A 22,021-nucleotide genomic window follows, 5' to 3' on the forward strand; every position below is an offset into this window, starting at 1 on the left:
TTATCATAATGGATAAAAACATCACATTCGATTCTGTTACATTTTCAATGCTATGCAACTAGCAGTTCTTAACCTGGGGTAAATTTCGTCATCGTCATGGGTAAATTTCGTTACTGTGAAAAAAGATTTGGAATAAGCAAAAACCGCATCTATAAAACATTGTGTTATTGGTAGGCTAGCTTGCGAGAAATATGTATTAGCCGAGTTGTTCTCAACCGCGGTCCGCCAAATACGGGTGTCCAAAAAGTTTCGCCCGATTTTATAGTTATAACACTTGCAAGTTTAAAATACGAAACACATTTGGTATGGGTTACAAATAGTTATCGTCAATAGCAAAATATTTACCACATCCTAAATTATATTCACTTTGCTCTGAGCCATGCTCATCCCCACCCCAGCGAGTAGAAACAGAATTCTGACTTGTTACTTATCGATCTCGATCGGTAAGTATGTTGATAGGTATTTGTTTGTCTGTTAGGCACGCGATATCTCATGAAAGCGAGGTTGAATCTGCTCCAAATTTTGCATGTGCATTCATCATATCTCGGACCATCATATATTGGATGAATTATGTCGTATAATTAGCGAGTTATTAATTAGTGATGTGACACGTGGTGTCGCTATTGAGAGAGAAGAATACACGCCGCTAGATCGATGAGTCGCCGGTCTCCGATCACTAGCTCAACTAATTTGGCTATGATCGGTGCCACATTTTTACATTGGCATTTTTAATATGACATGGTAATTATGTAGAAATATATCAATCGAATATTAGCGGATTTTCCAATGCGCAAAATACAAAGTACGACGTTATATTGGCACAAAAACCTGCGCACGTAACTCAATGTGTCAACTTGAAAGGATAACTAAACATTTATCTATTTTACCATCTATAGTACTCGAACCCTATGAGTTTTCTAATGAAACCTATTTTAGTTCTATTTCCCTCCTTTTTACCTCAATTTGTATGTAAAACGTGCATTTTCAATATGGTAAAAAATAAACCTACTGATTACTGATTTTAATAAACTGGCCGGTGGAATTTATCACAATAATCATAAACCGAGTGTTAACACTGTACAATTACAAGTGGACCGAAACACCACATTATTTGCATTCACGCATATTTTTATAGTTTATACAAAAAGCCACGCTTTCGAACCACCTTCGTTATACACAAGCACTAGGTTATTTTGAAATATTAAATTTTCAAACTCTTGTTTTTTCGCCTAAAATCAGCTCAACTTCGCGGCTCATCAAGTTCGACAGGCTATCACGAAAGCAGGGGCACACTTAAAAGTCGATGACGATAATTCCTATTTGCACAGAAAGAATTCAATAATAATTTCAATATTTATTGAAGATCAAAACACATAAACTAACTATAGGTTTTATTGTTATTGAAGCAAAAATTTATCTCAGAGTTTGACGGCAGTAACTTTGAATGGATATGGACGAAGACTGAAAATGTTCCTCCCTCGCATATCTATATCATTGTCGCCTGCAAATTGAAATTGATATCTTTGAAACAGAGATGCAACTATCAGATGCAGTTCCATATTAGCAAGTTGCATTCCCAAGCATTGGCGAGCTCCGATCGAAAATGGGATCATCCCTGGCATCTTAACAAATTTACCGTCTGCATCGAGATGGCGACAAGGATCAAATTTCTCCGGATCCGGCCAGGTTTCTTCATTGTTTTGGATTCCGAAGATGTTTGCCACTACCATTGCATCCTTTGGAATACGATATCCCATGATTGTACCCTCTCGAATGGCACGGTGTGGTATTGCGATCGGTGCTGGTGGCCTCATACGTAGAATTTCCTGTGTTATAATGTTTTAACATTTGATATCATAAAAGTAGTGAAGCAAAAGAAAAATTCAGTTGCTATTTTTGACATTGGTTCATTTATCATTTGTTACACTGTTGATAATGCGTTTTATTCAGAATAGGCCTGTGGCTACGATTGTTCACAGAGGTCCACATCATCATTTTGTAATAATACAGAGCGTGAAGAATTTGACAAGCTCCTCAATCAACTTCTAAAAACGTTGCACTTTTGCTAGTCTTGTCAGTTTCAGAAGTGTTAAAAGAATCATGTTAGACATTTTAAAATACCACGAGCAGCTACAAGAAGCGTTATCGTTGATAAGTATAAGAAATAGCAGATAGTTCACCTGTATGACGGCTTTGGTGTACGGCATTTTATCTGCAAAATCAGTACTGGGTTGTTTAGCGTGCCCGAAAACATCAATTATTTCTTTATGCATTTCAGTCTGTATTTCTTGATTTCGTGATAGATATAAAACAACCCAACATATTGTGCTTGATGTCGTTTCTGATCCAGCGAGGAAAAAATCACGAGCCAGGAATTTCAGTTGTTTGTCGTGGTAGCCTTATGAAGTAAAAAGCAAATCACCTTAATCAGCTCTTACCGGAATGAACAAATCATAATATCGTCATAAAAATTAATGGAAATAAAACAAGACAAATTAATGCAAAATAAAAAGCTCTCAAATCATTTTCTTTTATACGTGAGTGAGCTTTCCGCTACGCTACTTATTAGCAGGCATCTTCAGATACCAGCCTCACCCACCGAACTGGAAATGTGTAAGCTATAGCTCTGTGATCTTACCCAATGCATCAGCTCCCTTCGGGGATTTTCCCGCAATATCCATCTCATTCAAAAAACAATCGATAAAATCTCTTGGTTCTTTTGGATCTCTGGTCGCTTTATGTTCGTCTATTTCTTGCTGAAAGAGACGCTGATGATTTTGTTCGTGAACTTCCGATTCTCTCTGACCCCAGGAAAACGGGGGAATTTTCTGAAAAGTGTATAATTTAACGAAGCCATTAGTAGCCATAGCCATTAGCTATGACCATAGTATGCACATTCAGTGCCTGTTTGATTCAACAAAAAAATAGAATTGTAATTTCTGGCAACTAACTTTTGTGAGCTATATTTTATTGCTTTATGATGCTGTGACCTGTGAGTATGAAGATATTTTTGTGGGTAGCAGTTTATTTGATTTGCTTCAGTTTTGTGTTTGATAATCGCCTACCTGGATGCTTTGCTAGTATTACGGTTTGGGAATCATAAACAAACTGAGGTCACTCTTACTCATACACATAAGTTACCTTCAGTGGTGGAAAAAACACGGTGATTCCATTGATAGCGCTGTATTTTGATCCCGTCATGATTAGATGAAGAAAATCCCGAAACTCCTTATTCTCACGAGCTAAATTTTCATTGAAAACAAGCTTTGAAATAACACTCGATACAGTCTGATAAACCATGAAATCAATTGAAAATGGGTTTCCTTTTTCAATTTCCAAGTCTATTTGTTCACAAAGCTCTGAACATTTTTCAAGCATACTCGACTCAATACTGCGACGACCCATTCCAAATTCTTTCAGGGTTGCCAATCCAAATCGACGTTGCTCTTTCAATTGATTTCCATAATCCAAGAAAATTATCCCATGAGTGCCTGATATTCCAGGGACTGTATCTTGAATCCGACCCGAAAATATGTCGCTCTTCTTAACAAACGCTTCTTGGACCGCTTCAACACTGCCCAGTATAATAAATTCGATGTTACCCATTTTCAGTCGGCAAACTGGCCCATACTCTTTATTCCATGCCATCATTTCACGCTCAGAATGGAAACTCAAAGTGGGCAAATTTCCAAGTAGTGGCCATCCTTTGGGACCTGGAATAAATATTCAGATAGAGTTGAGTAAAAATTCTTTGTAGAGTTGAATGTGTACAGAAACGAGAGACAATATTGTCGCTTTCGATTTGCTACACAGCAATTGCTTTATCAGGTAGTCACTGTGCAAATGCGACACCTCTGTGTCAAGTCGAGTGGAGGACTGATATGAAGTATACAAAACACTTTATATACTCTTTTCGACTTTGATCTTTGTTGAAGTTAAATTACGCGAAAATCGTCAATGCACAATATCAATACAGGCGTTAGTGCAACTGTCGATCATCTTTTATGCAAAGAAAATCCCATCGAGACGTGCACATTTGCAACAAACGTAACCAACTAAGAGCACAAGTTTCTCTAAGTTGTGCAATTCCATTTATCAAATTGAAATGATCAAACTTTCACAATCACAAATAAACAGGCTTGTCCATAGGGCATATTTTTTTGTCCCATCCCATCCCATGGGATACCCATTGGAATACAAATTGTTAAATTTAGGTTTAGCGTCTACTAAATAGGACTACATGTACAAAGAGATATGCAAAGCAACAAATTTTATTGACTTCGTCAACTTTAAATTCAGAACTATTATACATGTGTCCATCAGCCCCTTCACGAGGTATATTGTTAATGCTGAATAAATTTTTCTCTTTATAACTAACAAGAGAGTTATGCTCAAATATGTAGACACGAAGTCTATAACGAAATGTTTACCATCAATACCCCAAAATCAAACGATGTTTCGTTTCCCATGGAAAATACAAATGTGAGCTGTCTCATGATGAGACTCTCACCCCATCCCATGGGACGTTTCATATGGACAAGCCTCAAATAACAAGCCCTTATTATTTGATTTGAATACACAGTAATAAAACTGTATGTTGACATTCCCGTACATATTAGTGTGATTGGTATTCTCTCAAAAGCACAATTTCTGAACTTGTGCATGGCCGAAAGGGAGCTCCAGAAGTATGTGCGCCAAGATGGCGCACAACCTGAAAATAGTATGTGAATCAGGTTAGGATTTCAGGTTGTGCGCCATCTTGGTACACATACTTCGGGAACGCCACCAAAAGCACTAAAGTGTTAATTTACAGCAAATAGTTGAAACAAACACCTTTTTAACTGAATTGAGACACATATGAAAACACATTCCCGTTGCTCAATTACTGGTATTTTACTCACCTGGTGGAAGAGTTGCTGAATTATCGTCCTTCTTGAATAAAAGCCAGTATAACCCGAGGACAATTACAAACAATATTGCTGATTGAATATTTGCATAATGAAAGAAAAGTCCCTGAGTTGTAGCTTCTTCTTCCATATTTCAAAAAAATTGAAACTAGAATCTATGAATCATATCCGCGGAATTGAGCAAAATTTGGCATTTAAAAAATATATAGGCAATTTACCAAAAGCACTGTCTCTGGCAAAATACTATGGTACACCTTTTCAACTAAAAACGGTACAACTATCACGATTTAAGTTTATGAGGGAAGATAATGTCAATGTTTTTTTCATGGAACATATAATCTAATATTTCATAAATCATGGTTTGTTAACGCGGAAGGGAAAACGGGAATCTTTATAAAATAATCCTAAATGATTCAAGAGTTTTGCTGCATGCACACTAACACAAATACATTTCTGTAACGTTCCATCTGACCAAGGTCAGACTTTTTCAAACATACATAGTTCAACAATAACAAGAAAAGCAGTTCAAGCATCACGTAAAGTGTGATGCGCTTACTTGTGTAAAACTTATGCTCGTATTAGCCGTACAGCCAATTTTTGGTCTGTAATTGCAACATCAACATTATATTAATTTTAACCGTGTCTAAGAGTTTCATTCCAAATCATTTCCTATTGCCTACTCATAACTAGCCTGCACCAGACTTCATTGAAAGTCTAAACTTTAGTTCGCTTAACCTTTCGACGATAATATGCTCTAGTGAGTCGTGACCAAAAATATTTTGTTAAGACGCTGAATAGAATTGAATTAGCTTGCTTGAGCAGGTTTTTTCAAGTATAGTAGGACATCATTAGTATTTGTTTAGAAATAGTAAAAAGAAAGTAATATACCAAATATATGTACAATGAAAATTATCGATATGATGAGACAGCATTATAGACATAATGCAGAAATCATTTGAAAATAATAATCTCTCACGCTTGAATAGGCGAAAGGAATGTCTGGGCGACTTGGTAAAATTGGGGCCGCGACGACTTAGAACTCGTTCATTTTTTATCCGCCATTTTCTTGTTATTGTTGAACTATGTATGTTTAAAGAAGTCTGACCTTTTTCAGACGAAACGTTACAGAAATATATTTGTGTTAGTGTGCAGCAAGACTCTTGAATCACTTAAGATAGTTATCTTTACTCTTGCTACAGCATCCTTGCATTATATGCATACGGATCCGTCGACACAAAAGCATAGAAGAAGGATAAGAAGTTAGTCTCGCAGAAATCAAATCATTCATAAAATAAGTTGTCATCAGAAGGAACTTCGTAAGCCAAACTCAGCAAACAGAAGACTATTTTTTAAAACTCAACTGCCGTTATTTGCGGAACAGAATACTTGATTTGAGTGATAGCAGACTTTCCTACTATTCACTGCTATTTCAAGTAGATAAATTCTATTTTATGTCAGTGGAAATCATCGATAATAGTTGTAACCCCCATGCTCAAGTTGAATATGAAATCCCAGGCAATCAAACAGTCATCATATATATTTCAACACAATATAAAGACATCATGAAAATATGGCAAATATTATAAAAAAGTTCTAACTAATTTTAATTGTGTTACAGGAATCGCTAGGAACCTCGATGGGCCTTCAAGCAACGACGATTCAGATTAACGAATAAAATAAATAATTTCAGACGCTTCTAATTATTAATTGTAATTAGTTTCATGATAACAGTAAACAGCGCATCGAAAACAATTAAAAAACTAAACTACTAATTGTTTTGGGAACAAGAAAATCACCGAACAGCTATAATAAACATAATGCAAAATTTCACATGCGATTTTTTATTTCCACGTCATCGGATTCGCCACAAAAATATTTCCGAGATAACTGATAGCCAGGGCTCAATTGGCCATTAAGCAAAATAAGCACGTGCTTAGGGCCGCAAGAAAAGGGGGCACCACAGAAATTTTTATAGTTGAATTTTTAATTGCTCTTCAGTATAAAGTTTACCCAGATCTCAAAATTGTCTACGGTAAAATAAATTTGCTTTTTTTCTCAAGTATCATCTTATCCCTCTCTCTCATATCAGGATCGTCACGGCGAGAAAACGAAGTAAAATAGCTTGCTTGACTTCGGGTGATCGTCTGCGCGTTTTGGACAACCATCTGTATACTTTGAAGGATCTTATTTCGTCACTGCGACGTTGTAGTGACTGATGACTTAGCCAGGTGGGGATTAGAAATGACATATGCAAAAATGGTTATGCCACGCCTTGCGCGTTTTGGACAACCATCCGTATACTTTGAAGGATCTTATTTCGTCGTTGTGACGTTGTAGTGACTGACGACTTAGTCAGGTGGGGGTTAGAAATGACATATGCAAAAATGGTTATGCCACACCTACTAGGAGTATTTGACGGCGTTTAGTGAACTAGCCCCGAAAGAAATACCAAGGCCATAACTTCGCATCATAATTAGGCGTACTTGAGCGACAAACTTGCTTTGGTGCATTGAAGAACTAAACGTGGGTCTCATATAGTTTTGTACCTAACGTACTTCTAGTTGGCGTAGCATAACAATTTTTTCACGTGTCAATCCTAACCCCCACTTGACCACACCGTCCAAAAATTACGTCACTACGACGTCACAGTGACGTAATAGAGCCCTTCAAACTATGCGAACTGTCAACCAAGACGCGCAGACGAGAACCCGAAATCGAACAGCCATTTCTCTCGTTTTCTCGTAGCAATCAATGTATCCCGATAGGAGAGAGATCGCTGACGTTAGTCAGTTCTTTATCGTCGGCGCCGATGTCATTTTGGGCGATCGTACGATTATTTGGTAAGCTCTATAGTCTATAACGTGATTGTGTCGTCGTAGTGACGTAATTTTTGTATGGCGTAGTCAGGTGAGGGTTAGGATTAGCATGCCAAAAGACTGTTATGCTACGCCTACTAGAAGTACGTTAGGTACGAAACTACACGAGACCCCTAAACGTTGTTTATTGTATCGTGTACTAACATATATGCAAAGCAATCTTTGTTATTAAATGCACGCCTGATCGATCACAGACGATTACGAGGCAAGATGCAACCGCTGGCAATGCCAAAGGAAATAGAAAGCATTTGTGTCTGAAAGCTGATGTTTGTCAATGTTACAGGCAACTCAGTTCATTTTGATCGCGTCAGAATCATGGTACAAGCAAAGCAAGGTGCCACAGTTTCGCTTCCGTTTGCATAGTAATAAACATGAGAAACACCTTTTCACCCGAAGTTACCATTTAGAATGTCAGGCTATGAATAATTGATCTGATCTATTGCTTGCATTTGCTGTTTAGAAGTATAAGGTCCAATATTTTATCAGTTGATGGAGACTCTTGAGCATCAAATGCAACTATGAGTATGATAATTTGCAAGGTTGACCAATAAGCGCGTGTTAACAACTAAAACTTTATATAAATAAAGTAGGACGAGCAGAACGTGCTTATAATTTAAAATAAATTAACAATGGGGATGAATTGTTGAAGTATGCTTGAGGCGAGAAAATATCAAATATCTTGCACCAAATTCATGACGCATTACACTCTTTTGCTAAATATCATTTGTTACAGTATAAGACCGGACTAATTTAAATATACTTATGCATAGCTGCGTTGGTCGATTTTTCTGCATAAAGTGTATTGACAAGGGAGGGAAGGAGAGTCCTTGGACTCCTTGGGTTGATTTATTTTAGTTAAAGTGGAACAGCGACTATACATCATGTTTGGGCGATTAATACAAGTCTTATTTGATTACGCGAATATCCAGTCGTTCATTTTGTTCGTTTCTGTTCTTGGCATGTATTACTTCATGTTCCGGAGAAAGAAGAGCGTATGCAACGTACCTGGTTAGTATTATAAAATTTATAAAAGACAATCATAAATAAAGTAGGTTTGGAAAATTGTGATCATTCATTATTATTCAACTGATTGCATTTTCAAAATAGTCTGTATTTTCTATATAGGGGAAAGTGGGGAAGGTTGGAACACTTTTTTTCTTTTTCATATTTTGAGTCCTTTATTCTGCACATTCATATGACTTTGCGGGATTAATGCAGAGAGGGGTAAATTTAGTTTTTATTCAGCTTGCTTGCGACACACATCTTACCACCAAAATGCTTTGAAAAACGTTTGTCAAGTGTCCCACTGTACCCCATCTTTTGTACCATCGCCCCTACAGTAGTTAATACAAGTTCATCCCCCCCTCCCGGCACTGCGAACAAAAAATGTGAAGTCTGAAACGAATATATTACAGACCGAATAACGAGACAAATCATAGTTAATAGTATTTTTTAATGAGATGGATGAGGTTGGTGTTCTTTAGCGAGTTTTTTATAATATTTAAAATTACCCTGTTTACTGATGGAAAGGCGATTTCGTTGTTTTGATAGCAATAGTAGCACAGCTGCAAACCCGTTTTTCATTATATAGGCGGTCGGAAATGAAAGAATCTAGGATTCTACCTCCTCAAAAACCGCCGTGTACTCTTGCCTTATAGCATTTAACTCCCTAAATTCACCCCATTTTACATTTAGGGTTAATAATCTTTTGCGGGTCGCATAAATTTTTTGAAAGTTAAAAACGGAACAGCGGGCAAAAACCGCGACAATTCGTGAACTCAACTCAGTCGTCTTATTAAAAAATTATTACAATGACATTTAATGTGACACTGTCTTGTTGCTGCATCACGCTTCATAGCTTTACGACGCCAAGATTGGAAGATTTTCTAAATGGGCATCACTAATCCTAGTTCTAGCTTGTTCTTTGTAATGTTCATTTTCGAAAATAATTGTTCGCACACTTATGTACTTCCAAACATCGAAATGAATATTATCGCATGGTTTGTCAGATTTTGATAAAGATTTTCTTTAAGAAGATACACTCTTACAAAAATTAAGCAGTGATGAATCCTTCGAACAGAATATGAATTTTATTTCCTTATTGCATTGCAATATATTCGAATATTTACTGCGCTATTGAACCCCTGCACGCAGCATCAACTTTTCTGCGTGTTTCCAATTGTCTAATCATAATTGAATTGTAGGCTCGTTAAACGAGAAGCTGTTTAATATAATTTTAAGGATATTATAAAGTTTTGTCTAAACGTGCCTCACGATACATTCTGTTACATAAAAAAATGTAATTTACTCCTCGAGCGTAGATTGTAAATAAAATTAATTCATCGCCAAAACGTTTGGATGTTTCCCCGGGCATAGATCTCCTTGTTTACTTCGTGACATTGGCCATTCAGTAAGATGCAAAAATAAACGTAACGATGCCCCCTTTTGTATCCGCTCAGACACATTTCTCACTCAGACAGATTTTCAGGCGTGGTCGTGAAAATTACCTCATTTTGGCGTTTTTGAATTATATTCGTTAGTTGTTTAGTTGTTTCGGAAATTTAAATATAAATAATTGAAGTCAATGATCACTTTGTCTCCCCATAAGTTTCAGTTTATTTACAGTAGGCAAAAATTTGGTGTAGAAATATCTTTGATAGACTAGGCTAAAATTCTTTACCGGTACTTTTAAAAAACAGATTGTTGAATGGCATGAATTGGAATGATAGTTTGAAACAAATACCCCGTTTTACAGGCAACAACTCGCAAAACCACTCTTAAAATAAGCACCGAAAATTTTAAAATGGTAAGAGTATAGGAAAAATTTTCCGGGTCAAAGGTCGGGGAACGGTCCATTCAGTGGAGCGTCCCGGGCCTGATTGCCGACCACTGGGATACGGAAACGACCGTATCTTACTGCGAAGACGAGTCCAGCAATCCCTTCGCGTGTGATAATCGCCTACGTGATTCAAACATACGAAAGCACGCAGAGTACAGTAATCAAGTGCACGATGCGCCGAACAAAAACAGGTTTCTAAAAATCGCCCCCCTATCGCCCACTTCGACTTTTTCGCCCCCCTCTGTAGCGTTATCGCCCACCGGGGGGCGATATTGCCCACTTTGGGAATCACTGGTCTAAAGAACAGGGAGACCTCAAATTTGAAGATTTAAGATTTTTAAAATCATTGTTCAACCAAAATATTTCAGATATTTCACAAAAAAATTCGCTTACAAATTAAATTATTTTCTAATCCGAATCTAAATCTGGAAATGTTTTTGATTCTCGAATATATTTCATATTGAACCATGAGTCGAAAGATACCATAATGTTACATAAAAATATAACGCATCTCTAAGTCTCTAAGCACTTGTTGTATCAAACACTGTCGAATTGTGCCATGTAGGGCATGTCCCACTCAACCCCGGTCCATTGTTCCCCATAATCCACAAATACCTTCAGATCATCCCACGGCGAAATTCGGAAGGCCCATCCACTCGCCAACGTTATAAATATTTCACGGTGGACTATAGCTGAAAAATATCAGACGGTGGTTTGTCATGTTGAAAAGGCTAAGTTAGAAAAAAGGAAAAACTGGAACGGTGAAATTTTAGTTTCAACCCCCCAAAACCAATTTCACCTCATAGCTTACGTCGCTCTACCCGTCCGATGTCCGTTTGCGGGGACGTTGTAACTCACCGAAGGGCGGATTGAAACATCAAACCGCGGACGGATTCCGAATATAGTATTAGTGTGAGAGCTGATTTTCCACTGTGCCCCATGTCCCAACGTGCCCCATCTTCCCCTATAGCCTACTACATCATCGCATTCGGACATTGAGTGAAACATTTGATATATATACATATTGGTATTAAACTAAAATTCAAACTCATAACTGCATTCTAACCAGATAGTTTAGATTTTTATATCATACTTAATTTATAAAAACAAAGATAAAATGATATTTTACCTTTTTAGCACGTTGTATAATGGATACAAGGCCCCACGAGACTTGGGATACGTGGTAATAATAACGATATATTTACAGGACCAAAAGCATGGCCATTGATTGGGAATCTTCCTTCACTAAGCCTGCACTCAGAGCGAAAACTACTAGAATGGCACAGAGAATTTGGACCAGTCATCAGAGTAAAAATGCCCAGCAACGAATTCATCTGCCTAGGAAGTATGAAAGCAGTACAAGAAGCATTTGTTAAAAAAGCAGACAGTTTTTCTGATCGAATGCAGGGCATTATCCCGGGAATAACCGGCACCGATGGCATCATATTTGTGGACTATGGGACGAAACTGAAAGAGCAGCGGCGATTCGCTCTTACAGCTTTGAAAGAATTTGGTATGGGTCGCCGTAGCATCGAACCTAATATTATCGAAAAATGCGAAGAACTTTGTGATAAGATTGAAACTTACAGCGTGAAAGGAACACCTTTTGCTATCAACCCAATGGTCTATGAAACAGTATCGAGTATTATCTCTCAGCTTGTATTCAATAAAAATCTGGCATTGGGAAATGAGGGGTTCCAAAGATTCTTAAAAGACGCAACGGAAGGACCAAAATATTTTGCCATAAGTGGAATAATGGTATTTTTTCCGTTGCTCAAGGTGAACAAGCTTTTTCTGAATTTTTTTTAGCTTATAAAATATAAATGAATATAATTTTTAAAAACAATCTTGTTCGCACTAGGGTCGGACTAGCGCACTAGGGTCGGAAATAAAATTCTCTTCTTTTTAATCATTTATTCTTTAGAAAATACCCCCGTTCTCGTGGGTTCATCAGGAAACTAATAGGCAAGAAAAGGAATTTTTGCAACTTCTACAAGACCAAATAGGTGATCACAAACGAACGAGGGATCCAAATGCTCCCCGTGACTTCATTGATTGTTTTTTGAACGAATTGGATAATTCTGATACATTAGAACGATCCGAAGAACTAGGTATTTTGAATTACGTATAGTGTCGTTTGAGTGGTTTCTGTTGAATCTTTTGCGTGATAGCTAGCGGCCTTATATTAAAACTCAACCTTTGTATAATGATGTCATAGGTCAGGGATGGCCAACCTGCTTTCGACCGCGATCGACTAAAATCTTTAAAATAGATCGCGATCGACTGCTTGGTAATAAGGTCCTACACAAAAACGATTGGGCACTGAATGTGCAGATAACTGCACACACGCATACAAAAAATTCGCAAAATCGACACGTAATTTGCACATTTTATGTTCCATTTAAGTTGTTGATTCGAATATTTAATTGTACCCGCAGTAAATGTTTCAATATTCATTTAGGATTTATTTAAATCACACAATTCAGATGAAAAGCGTACCTAATTTTCAGTCGTAAGTGTTAAAATTTTTTTAAAGAAACCTTGCCGAGTATTATCCAAACAGTAAACAATAAATATTCTCAAACCATGAACGTTACATGACTGCTCAACTTCAGTATCTAATTTACAATTTCCTCCAAACGCAATTCTTCGCTTGCTTAGAATTGGAAAAAATTGGGCATTTTGATGCCACTGCTACGATTGCGAATAACTAACTACTCTTAAAGTGAGATAATAACTTTCACATACTGCGGAAGTTATTGTAGGATCGTTTCTCAGTCTAGACCAGAGTTGCTAGATCCAAGTGATGAAAAAAGCCAAATCAAGGCAGAAACAAGCCAACAAATTTAACGAGTTCAAAAATCCATGATTTGACAGATTGAAACTTCTATAGCACAATAGTGGATTTGCAAAGTTCGCAAAATGCTGATTTAGAGACATCAGTTGATTTAGTGAGCCACATCAAATGCTAAATCCCACTGAAATTTGTAGTTTTGGTTGCTATCATGACGATTTACACTTCAACACGATCAGGTTTACAACTAAGAAGGATTATTGAATGGCAGAATTAGAATATATATCCGACATAATACAGTCAAGTTGACATCTATATAAAAAACCAAACCAAAGCTCCTCGGAACGCAAAATGACAATCACTGAATTAAGGCATTCAACTATTTTTTGGAAACATGACAAATAACACTGTAACACGCAAAACTATGAAAACGAAGCCTGCTTGAACATCTGTCTGAGCGGCTGCAAAAACTGCAATCGTTATGTCATTCTAAGTGATTCAATAGTCTTGCTGCACACTAACACAAATATATTTCTGTAACGTTTCGTCAAACTTCCTCAGACATACATAGTTCAACCTAATCGATAGCACATGTTATGTCATTGTTGGCTTATTTTTGATTGGTTGTGGTTAAGAGAAAATCTAAATGTTGAGTAGCTGAGACTGCTATTGTTGCACATCAAATACCGGTAATATATTTTAGAAGATTTAATAATAGACAGTAGAATAGACATCAAACAAGCCAAATAGAAATTCTGACGCCAAACGTGTTTCAAAAAAGCCAAAATCGTAAAATTTGGCGTTAAAAAGCCACTATGGCAATCCTGGTCTGACTCTGTACACGCGATATTCGGCACTTCCTTTTTAAAGTTTGGCAGCAGAAAAACTTGCATTTGTTACGTGATAATATACTTTATCGGGCTTGCCCAAACTCAAATCTATATGTGCATATTGTATTTTGCGCATGTTAGGTACTGTATTCTTCCTGTCGCAAAACACACAACTGGTCCCAGGCAATTTCGGGGGGGGGGGGGGGGATTCGATAAAATTCATTCAACATCAGACGCGATCGACATAGGTGACCGTTTGGATCTTCAAATAACAATAATTATGACAGAAGTTTGATTGCCCAGGTCGGATTGTGTTTTGTATTTAATATAAACAACACTATACTCTTATATACTAACGAATTTGGCGAATGACGCCTTAGCGTAGAATAAACCATAAATCACACACACATCTTTGCTTATACCAAATGTTGGCTTTGTGATCGATGAGGCAAAGTAAGATATATTCTCTATCTATCCTTGATTGAGACTTGGACTTGAAATATATCCTACAACTTTTGTGCTTGATTTGCTTTTTGTATTCCAGGATACACCGATAATCAATTGATTGGCGTCGCTCGTGATTTATTTTTGGGAGGATCGGACACCACTTCTAATTCAATATGCTGGGCAGTGCTGTATCTTTCTCGTAATCAAGAAGTTCAAGCAAAAATGTATGAAGAAATATCAGATATTGTCGGTCAAATGGCCCCGAGTACGACGATGTCTGATAAAATGCCGTACACAAAAGCCGTAATTCAAGTGAGTCTCATTTTTAATATATATAATAAGAAATGTATATGTAACACATAAATATCATCTATTGTTTATTCGACATAATAAAATTACTATAATCTATATATACTCGAATACTCTGTTGACTGTCGTGTGGGATATTCTTCATAGAATGTATCGCGCGGTGTGTAAGTCACTGTACTTGTCGATGTTCAGATTAGTTCCAATTTACATTTCAAATATATTCAAGATGCATGCGAGATGCCGACTTTTTGTAAACAGCGGAATGGATTCTAACCGAAGTTTTATTTATACTAAAAGTTAACGTAGTTCACAAAAATGTATGTATAGTCAGGCCTAGGTTGATAAAGAGCAGATCAGCGTAACGTAATGTATCTCTAACCTTTTATGCTAGGTTAGCCAACCAGATAAGTATTTCGAATTAGTTCTTAAATATGATGACGGTGGGCACTAACAAAGTGCATAATAAAAACTAGTAAACACTCGCATCGTTATGAACTTTTTATATTTTCTAGGAAATCCTGCGGATGCGCCCTATCGCACCGTTATCACTGGGTCACCTTTCTTGTAGAGAAGATACTATAATGGGATATCGGATTCCTAAAGGTACACTGATAGCAGCGAATATATTCGGAATTCAGAACAACGAAGCAACATGGCCAGATCCCGATAAATTCGATCCCTGTCGCCATATCGATTCTGATGGTAAATTCGCTAAATCTACTAATATGATTCCTTTTTCTATTGGAGCTCGCCAATGTTTGGGAATGCAACTTGCTAACATGGAACTCTTTTTGATTATTGTATCTTTGTTCCAGAAATATAAATTTGATTTTGCAGGCAATGTTAACATGGATATGAGAGGGAAAAATATTTTTAATTTGAAGTCATATCCTTTCAAAGTTATTGCTAGCAATCGTTAAATATTGCGTATTTAGGAAGTATCAGAAAATAAATTGTAATCCGTCTTATGTCTACAATGTTATTATATTTCATTTAGGCTAGGGACATGTGAAATTATTCATAGAGCAAATTTGTAGATATAACATAACCCCAGCGGTCCTTTCGTAGAATTTCAACCAAATAGCAATTGGAACCAATTATTGATGTTTCTTCCTCATTATTGTGGAATATTGCAATGGTGATACTGGTTGTATCTTGTATGTTTTTACGCAATATTTTGTTTGTTTGTATTTTCCAATTTGTAAACCTACTTCAACTCAAATATTGCTACATAAATACTAGATTCATCAATATCGTTTTGGCATTGCACCAATCACTGTAGGCATGGTCGGCAAATTTTCAATAAAAACCCAAATAGCAGTATCTTAAATTAGTCGAGATTAGATGGAAGATAAGATATGTGGGGTATATTTTTTCTCAACCGGGCAGTATAGTAGGTTGCAAGAATCGTCTTTCATACAACTCCATATTCCTTACTTCCCCTACTTTCCCGCCAGGCCCTACAAAGCAAGCTGACACAAATGGATTGAACACAATTACAATAATGAATAATTCTAATTCATGCTACTGAGACTGATACAGAGACGATATCGACGTCGATTTAACGTTATGTAATCTTTTGTACACCTTCTGTAGTCACGTTCAGAGTGGGGCATAAATTAAAAGCACTTTTTAAAATTGATTTCGATAGAATGACTATAATTTGTACAAAATACAATATTTTTATAAATTGCGATTTTATGTTTATAAGTAAAAAAATTAAAATATCAAAAATTTGTGTCTGTGAATAATTTCATACAGGCTTTACTCAGTTTACTGTGTAATTCTAAAGTGCAGGTTATAAAATAATTCTCATTGTAAAACTATTTGATTATAAACTATTAATAAATGGACACAACCATGTGTAATGCAGCGGGTACAGTGAAATGCGCAATAATATATAGTTCTTATCTCGATATCTAAAAATACTAAATTCCTTTTTATTTTTCGTAGACGTAAGTTTTGTTGGAAGATGACTCATTCACTCCTCTACCCCTTCTCGAATTCGTTTCAAGCGGTCTCTCTTTATTCGCCTGTTTCTCGTTTGTTCAAGTTCCATTTCGCTTGCTTTCAATTTACCGATATCCTTTTTGAGTACCCATTGATGAAATTTTTCTTTTGCAATTTGCTGTCTCATTTCTTCCATTTCTTGCTCGTGTTCTTCTATCATTACTTTCTGTGCTTTTGAGACTTCATTCAATCTGTACATAATGCGATATTTGAGAAAAATGAAACGTGAAAAAAAGGTTAGAGAAAGATTGAGAGAATAAAAATTAGAGAGGACAAATGCGAGAGAAATTGCTTTGATGCTGCTGAATTTAATTCTGTCTCATTGGCGGAACTGAACTTTCTAACCGCGCCCCCCGGATCCAGGTTTTCAGTCATCGCTATTAAAATTTATCACATGTTTCTAAACTTACAACAACTTGTTCGGCTATCCAATATTTCGTGCAATTTATGAAGAATTACTATTTATTAAGATCACTATTTTGATCATGCGGCCTACTATCTTCACTCACTTGGAATCCTGAGTTTTACTTTTCTTCCACTCATCGAATGTTTTCACTCTTGGTTTGCTCAACCACTCTTCATATTCAAGATTTGCTCTCTCGACTTTCATTTGTTGAATTCGCTCCTGTCGTTCTTGCTCGTTCTTTTTCATTTGTTCTTTCTTTTTCCGCCAAGCATCCATCCTTCTATTGTATTCTTTTTCCCTGGAATATAAAGGAATGTTTCTATATCGATTCCACCGTAGTATTATCAAAGGGAAATAAATAATGCTCAAACTTTATTATAAAGATTATTAAAATCAGTTTTTTGTGTTGTAAGTCGGTGTCTTACCTTGCTTCCGCCTCGTGTTCTTCTTTTAGTTTTTGCTCCATTTCTACAGATCTTCTCTTTTCCATGTCTTGTCTTAATGATCTTTCTTTTTCCATCATCCATTCATCGTACGTTTTTTGAAATCTGCTATTTCTCTTTCTAACTTGTACATGCCGATCAGTGGGATGTTCATCGGCTGTAACGGTGTGTAAATGTTAATTGGACACGTAGTGGACATAACGATCGTTTCAAAATTTTGTTGTTATTGTTATTATTTGTCTCCGTCAACACGTTTTGAAGAAATCGCTTTTCTCTTCGAATACTGGACCAATTGCTTTGAAATTTTTAGTGGTTAAAGATACAAATGTTCTCCAGAAGGCTGTCACTTTTTTTCGCTATGACGTCATCAAAATTATGTGACTCTACGTGTCCATATATTTGAGCATAGCTCTCTTGTTTTTGTTTAGTATCAATACGCATTCAATATTATAGAATCGTCTGAGATAGTCTTTATCTGCCTGAACACGACCCGATAGTAATACTTCAAAACAAGCTCGAAACACTTCCAGATCCCCTAGTATTAAAAGTCTATATTAATGCAATCTAAATAGTATATAAAAGCACCAATCAACATTTTCAAAGTGTACAGAATTTTTATGGAATGTTCGATTTGGTTTACAAGGGAGAGGGTGCATAAAGTGTGACAGTATGATACTGTAACTCATATAGAGTGGCTCTTTGGTCAAGTTGTTTACTATTCAGCATCGCAATGTGGCGAATCTTAGTCGGTGCTGCTGAGTGATGTTATTTTTAGGAAAATGCGCCTTTGGCTACCACCCAAAACGTTACGTTTTAAAGTCGATAAGAAGCTAAACATGAAATTCCACATCTTTCACTTGAAGATGTTTGCAGCCCAAAATTAGACTTAGCACAATGCTTATAAAACACGGATCGTAGTTTTGTAGACATTTGTAGTTTTGATATCGGAGATTCTATTACAGCACATCCCTAATGCTTTCCATTACTTTTATAAATATTTGGTGTAATTTATTGCGACAGCAAAACATTCTTCATGCATGTTACACAATGTATTTCTAGCTAAAATAATGCAAATAAAAGTATATTAATTTATATCATCAAAAAGGTTTTATATATATAATATATTCCCTGGCCACATTATCCCTTTCGTACTGATTTTGGCTAAATTACCCGTGTTCTTTTGAATGACTTCAAATTTACCTTTTTAGAGTTTCAACAAATACTATTGTTACCGAATAAAAAAAAATTCTGCTTGTATATACAAGTCAGGAAATATTTCAGTTACGAGTCTTAGCTTTCAGATGCAGATATTTATTTTCACAATGCAAGAATAAATGTAAAGCAATAAATAGACATAATAAAAAACTAACAAAAACGGAAAACATTGAATCTATAGCAATGATGAGGGCTCGCAAAAGACGCAATGCTGGGTCATCCAGTCAGCGACACATGAGATTAATGTTTATTTTCTATTGCATATATATTCAAAAATCAAATTAAAGCAATACATTTGAATAAACTACAAGTTGAATTATGTATAAATTTATGAAACTAGTAGCAACATTTTCTTTTAACTTTTTCTCTTTTTCTTTGTCAAGCGACATGAGAAAATCATCAAAAATAAAAAAAAATTCCGGAAAAATAAATTCAGCCTATTAGTCCAATTTTTGTTTTTGTTAATCTTGGCATATGGTTCAATATTTTCACAAGATTTTCAACGTACAATCCTACAGCAGTCATTCGTTCCTGTTGATTCATTTGTGACCATAGTTTTATGATTTGAGCATTATTACTCTTGTTCTCTTCCGTCACAGTGAGCATATAACACAAAATAATTTTGTGCAACGGGTCTTTTGTTTCCACAATCAAACATTTAATCAATGCATTTGCTTTTTGTCTTGAATTTAAGATCAGTGACTTTATTTTCTCAGTTGCTGCTAATGCTCTTTTTACTTTGATGGTAATTGAAGCAGAGCCACTCATGAGTTGACGTACAATGTAACTGACGACATTTTCTAAATACTCTTTTTGATTTGAAAAAGAATTATTCTCTGATACATTGTCTTGTTCCTTGCGCACTGTAAGTGAATTAATAAGAAACCATGACTAAATAGTGTTTCATCTCAATCTGATGTGGTAATATTTTGTCTCGTCGCGTATATATAATATTATGTTATGGCAACGGGGATTCATGAGGAAAAATCAAAAACTCTAGTTTCAGTTGAGTGTAGAAGATAAGGAAGTGGTAGGGTTTGGGTGTAAACTTCACATCATACTAGGCAAGATTGATTTTGCAAATATCATATAATTTTTAAGTTTTGTCACTAGTCTCTCACATAAGATAACCCGACTTAAATTAAAATATACCGCTATATTTGTGTTTACAAATTTCAGAATAATTTCACAAAATATATTTGTGTATACAGACAATAAATTAAAACACAGACAGGAAAAAGTAATTGTAAAACAAAACGTTACTCACAGCCATGCGGTTTTGCTTCAATGTCTGTCACGATTATCATAATCAAAACAGCCAGAGTACCAAGCAGTTTTGTCATCTCAAATCTTTGATACTTTTTTTTTACTAGAACTGATACAATATACATACGCTTTACCAAAATAATTCTTTGTCTGTTATGTACACACTAATATATATATATTTATATACCGCATTTGCTATTTATTATCCTCCACTACACTTCCTAAAGCCTTGAAGGCATTAGCTATTTTAACTCTTGAAAATACAGCAATATAAATTATATACACTTGATTTATTTCGATATATATTAGTTAGCTAAATAATGGCGGTAACGCCCTGTCAGTGTTATTTCGATTTCTGCTGTCAGAGACAACTTCTACAGCTGTATGACTGAAAACGCCTTTAAAATTGTTACGGTAATTGTAGTATTAGGGTTTCTTAAAAACTAATTTGATCGTTCGTGTCGAGCAAATGTCTATGTCTCTGATTTATATTGTTCTATTTACCCTATGACGGCCAAAACGCTGTGTTGCACGATCAAAATCAGATAAGATTTAATACGAGTAATAATAACGTTAATAAAAGCTGAATTCGGCAAAGCTTATCATGTCTAACGACACTATAAATAGCCCCCACTTGACCCGATTTTCTCGAAATGTCCCAATCTTTCGTATTTATCTTTTTATTTTTCATCAGATATATACTGGTGAAGATATCAAATTACCATTAGCAATATATTTTACGTACTTATACCATATATATATAAATATATATGCTTACCTAAAAGTTCCGCCCTTTCAAGTTTTAACTGGTTTTGCTTTATTTCGTAGCATCGTAGCGTCGTCGAAAAGAGTAAATTAATTTCTTATAAGCATGTGGTCCATGTACCATAAATCATAAGGCTAGACGGTGGTTACAATAATGAAACCATAAAAGCGGCTACTTGGCTAAGCCTTCGTTTATGGTGGAAGTAAAAGCCACCTTATTATATTAAGTCGGTACGTACGTGACACATTCTCTGCTTCTTCATTTTTCATTTTCAGCCATTCATCAAAAGTCATGCTCATGGAGGTATATCGCCTAGATTTCAGTTTTGCCATTCTTGCTTGCATTTCGGCGCATTCTTCCTTTTGCTTAGATATACTTTTTCGTTTTTTAGAAAGCCAAGCTTCAAAGGCTTTCTTGTTTTTGTCTTCTTTTTCATCCGTAGATTCTTTAGGTTGATGATAATCGTCTGAGAAGGAAACTCTTTGCTTGGTTTGCGGCTTCGGTGAAGCACTAGATTTAAGTATTGTAGTTACATTCCCTGTCCCATTTGAAGAAAGAGACGTTTTTTCCAGGTTTTCATATAAAGAGGGTATAGATGGTTTTTGTTGATGGTGTTTTTTCGGCGATTCTAAAAATTCCTGTTCTATGTTTGATGAAAACAAACTTGTTTTAGGCTGATTTGGGTTTATTGAAGTACGTGACTGCGGCATTTCGTCTACAATTTCTAAATTCTCGTTTGTATAAATTTCATCACTCGCGCTTCCAGTGTAGATGTCGTTTTTAGGTTTAATGTTTGAATATATTTCTGATGTTTGCCGCTTGGGTTCAGCAGCATTTGACTTTTGCTTCATTGACTCAAGTTGATTCGAATAGCTGGAAATATTTTCTTGTTCCCGTTGTCGTTCAAATTCCT

At 35.9% G+C, this 22,021-nt stretch overlaps 3 protein-coding genes across 4 annotated transcripts; 1 reads left to right on the forward strand and 2 right to left on the reverse strand.

Moving 5' to 3' along the window:
* Window positions 1–1,334: 1,334 nt before the first annotated feature.
* Window positions 1,335–5,096, reverse strand: LOC120334705 (cytochrome P450 2J4-like). Its single transcript, XM_039402213.2, has 5 exons — window positions 4,902–5,096; window positions 3,142–3,713; window positions 2,639–2,828; window positions 2,181–2,398; window positions 1,335–1,826 (listed from the first exon to the last, which is right to left on the reverse strand). The coding sequence occupies exons 1-5, from the start codon at window positions 5,035–5,037 to the stop codon at window positions 1,419–1,421; spliced, it is 1,524 nt and encodes a 507-aa protein (XP_039258147.2). The 5' UTR covers window positions 5,038–5,096; the 3' UTR covers window positions 1,335–1,418.
* Window positions 5,097–8,530: 3,434 nt separating this feature from the next.
* LOC120334611 (cytochrome P450 2U1-like) lies at window positions 8,531–16,828 on the forward strand. 2 transcript variants are annotated; one of them, XM_039402117.2, is made up of 6 exons: window positions 8,531–8,791; window positions 11,830–12,401; window positions 12,547–12,733; window positions 14,791–15,005; window positions 15,515–15,704; window positions 16,460–16,828. In XM_039402117.2, the coding sequence occupies exons 1-6, from the start codon at window positions 8,665–8,667 to the stop codon at window positions 16,531–16,533; spliced, it is 1,365 nt and encodes a 454-aa protein (XP_039258051.2). In that variant the 5' UTR covers window positions 8,531–8,664; the 3' UTR covers window positions 16,534–16,828. The 2 variants fall into 2 exon arrangements, with proteins under 2 accessions (XP_039258051.2, XP_039258050.2); XM_039402116.2 differs by having other exon boundaries at window positions 8,533–8,791; window positions 15,515–16,828.
* A 121-nt stretch (window positions 16,829–16,949) lies between these two features.
* LOC144411843 (uncharacterized) lies at window positions 16,950–22,013 on the reverse strand. The gene is made up of 4 exons (XM_078109463.1): window positions 21,347–22,013; window positions 17,844–18,018; window positions 17,522–17,716; window positions 16,950–17,203 (listed from the first exon to the last, which is right to left on the reverse strand). The coding sequence occupies exons 1-4, from the start codon at window positions 21,957–21,959 to the stop codon at window positions 16,984–16,986; spliced, it is 1,203 nt and encodes a 400-aa protein (XP_077965589.1). The 5' UTR covers window positions 21,960–22,013; the 3' UTR covers window positions 16,950–16,983.
* Between the last annotated feature and the right edge of the window lie 8 nt (window positions 22,014–22,021).

This window comes from Styela clava, chromosome 15 (assembly GCF_964204865.1).
Source record: "Styela clava chromosome 15, kaStyClav1.hap1.2, whole genome shotgun sequence".
Classification (NCBI taxonomy): Eukaryota; Metazoa; Chordata; class Ascidiacea; order Stolidobranchia; family Styelidae; genus Styela; species Styela clava.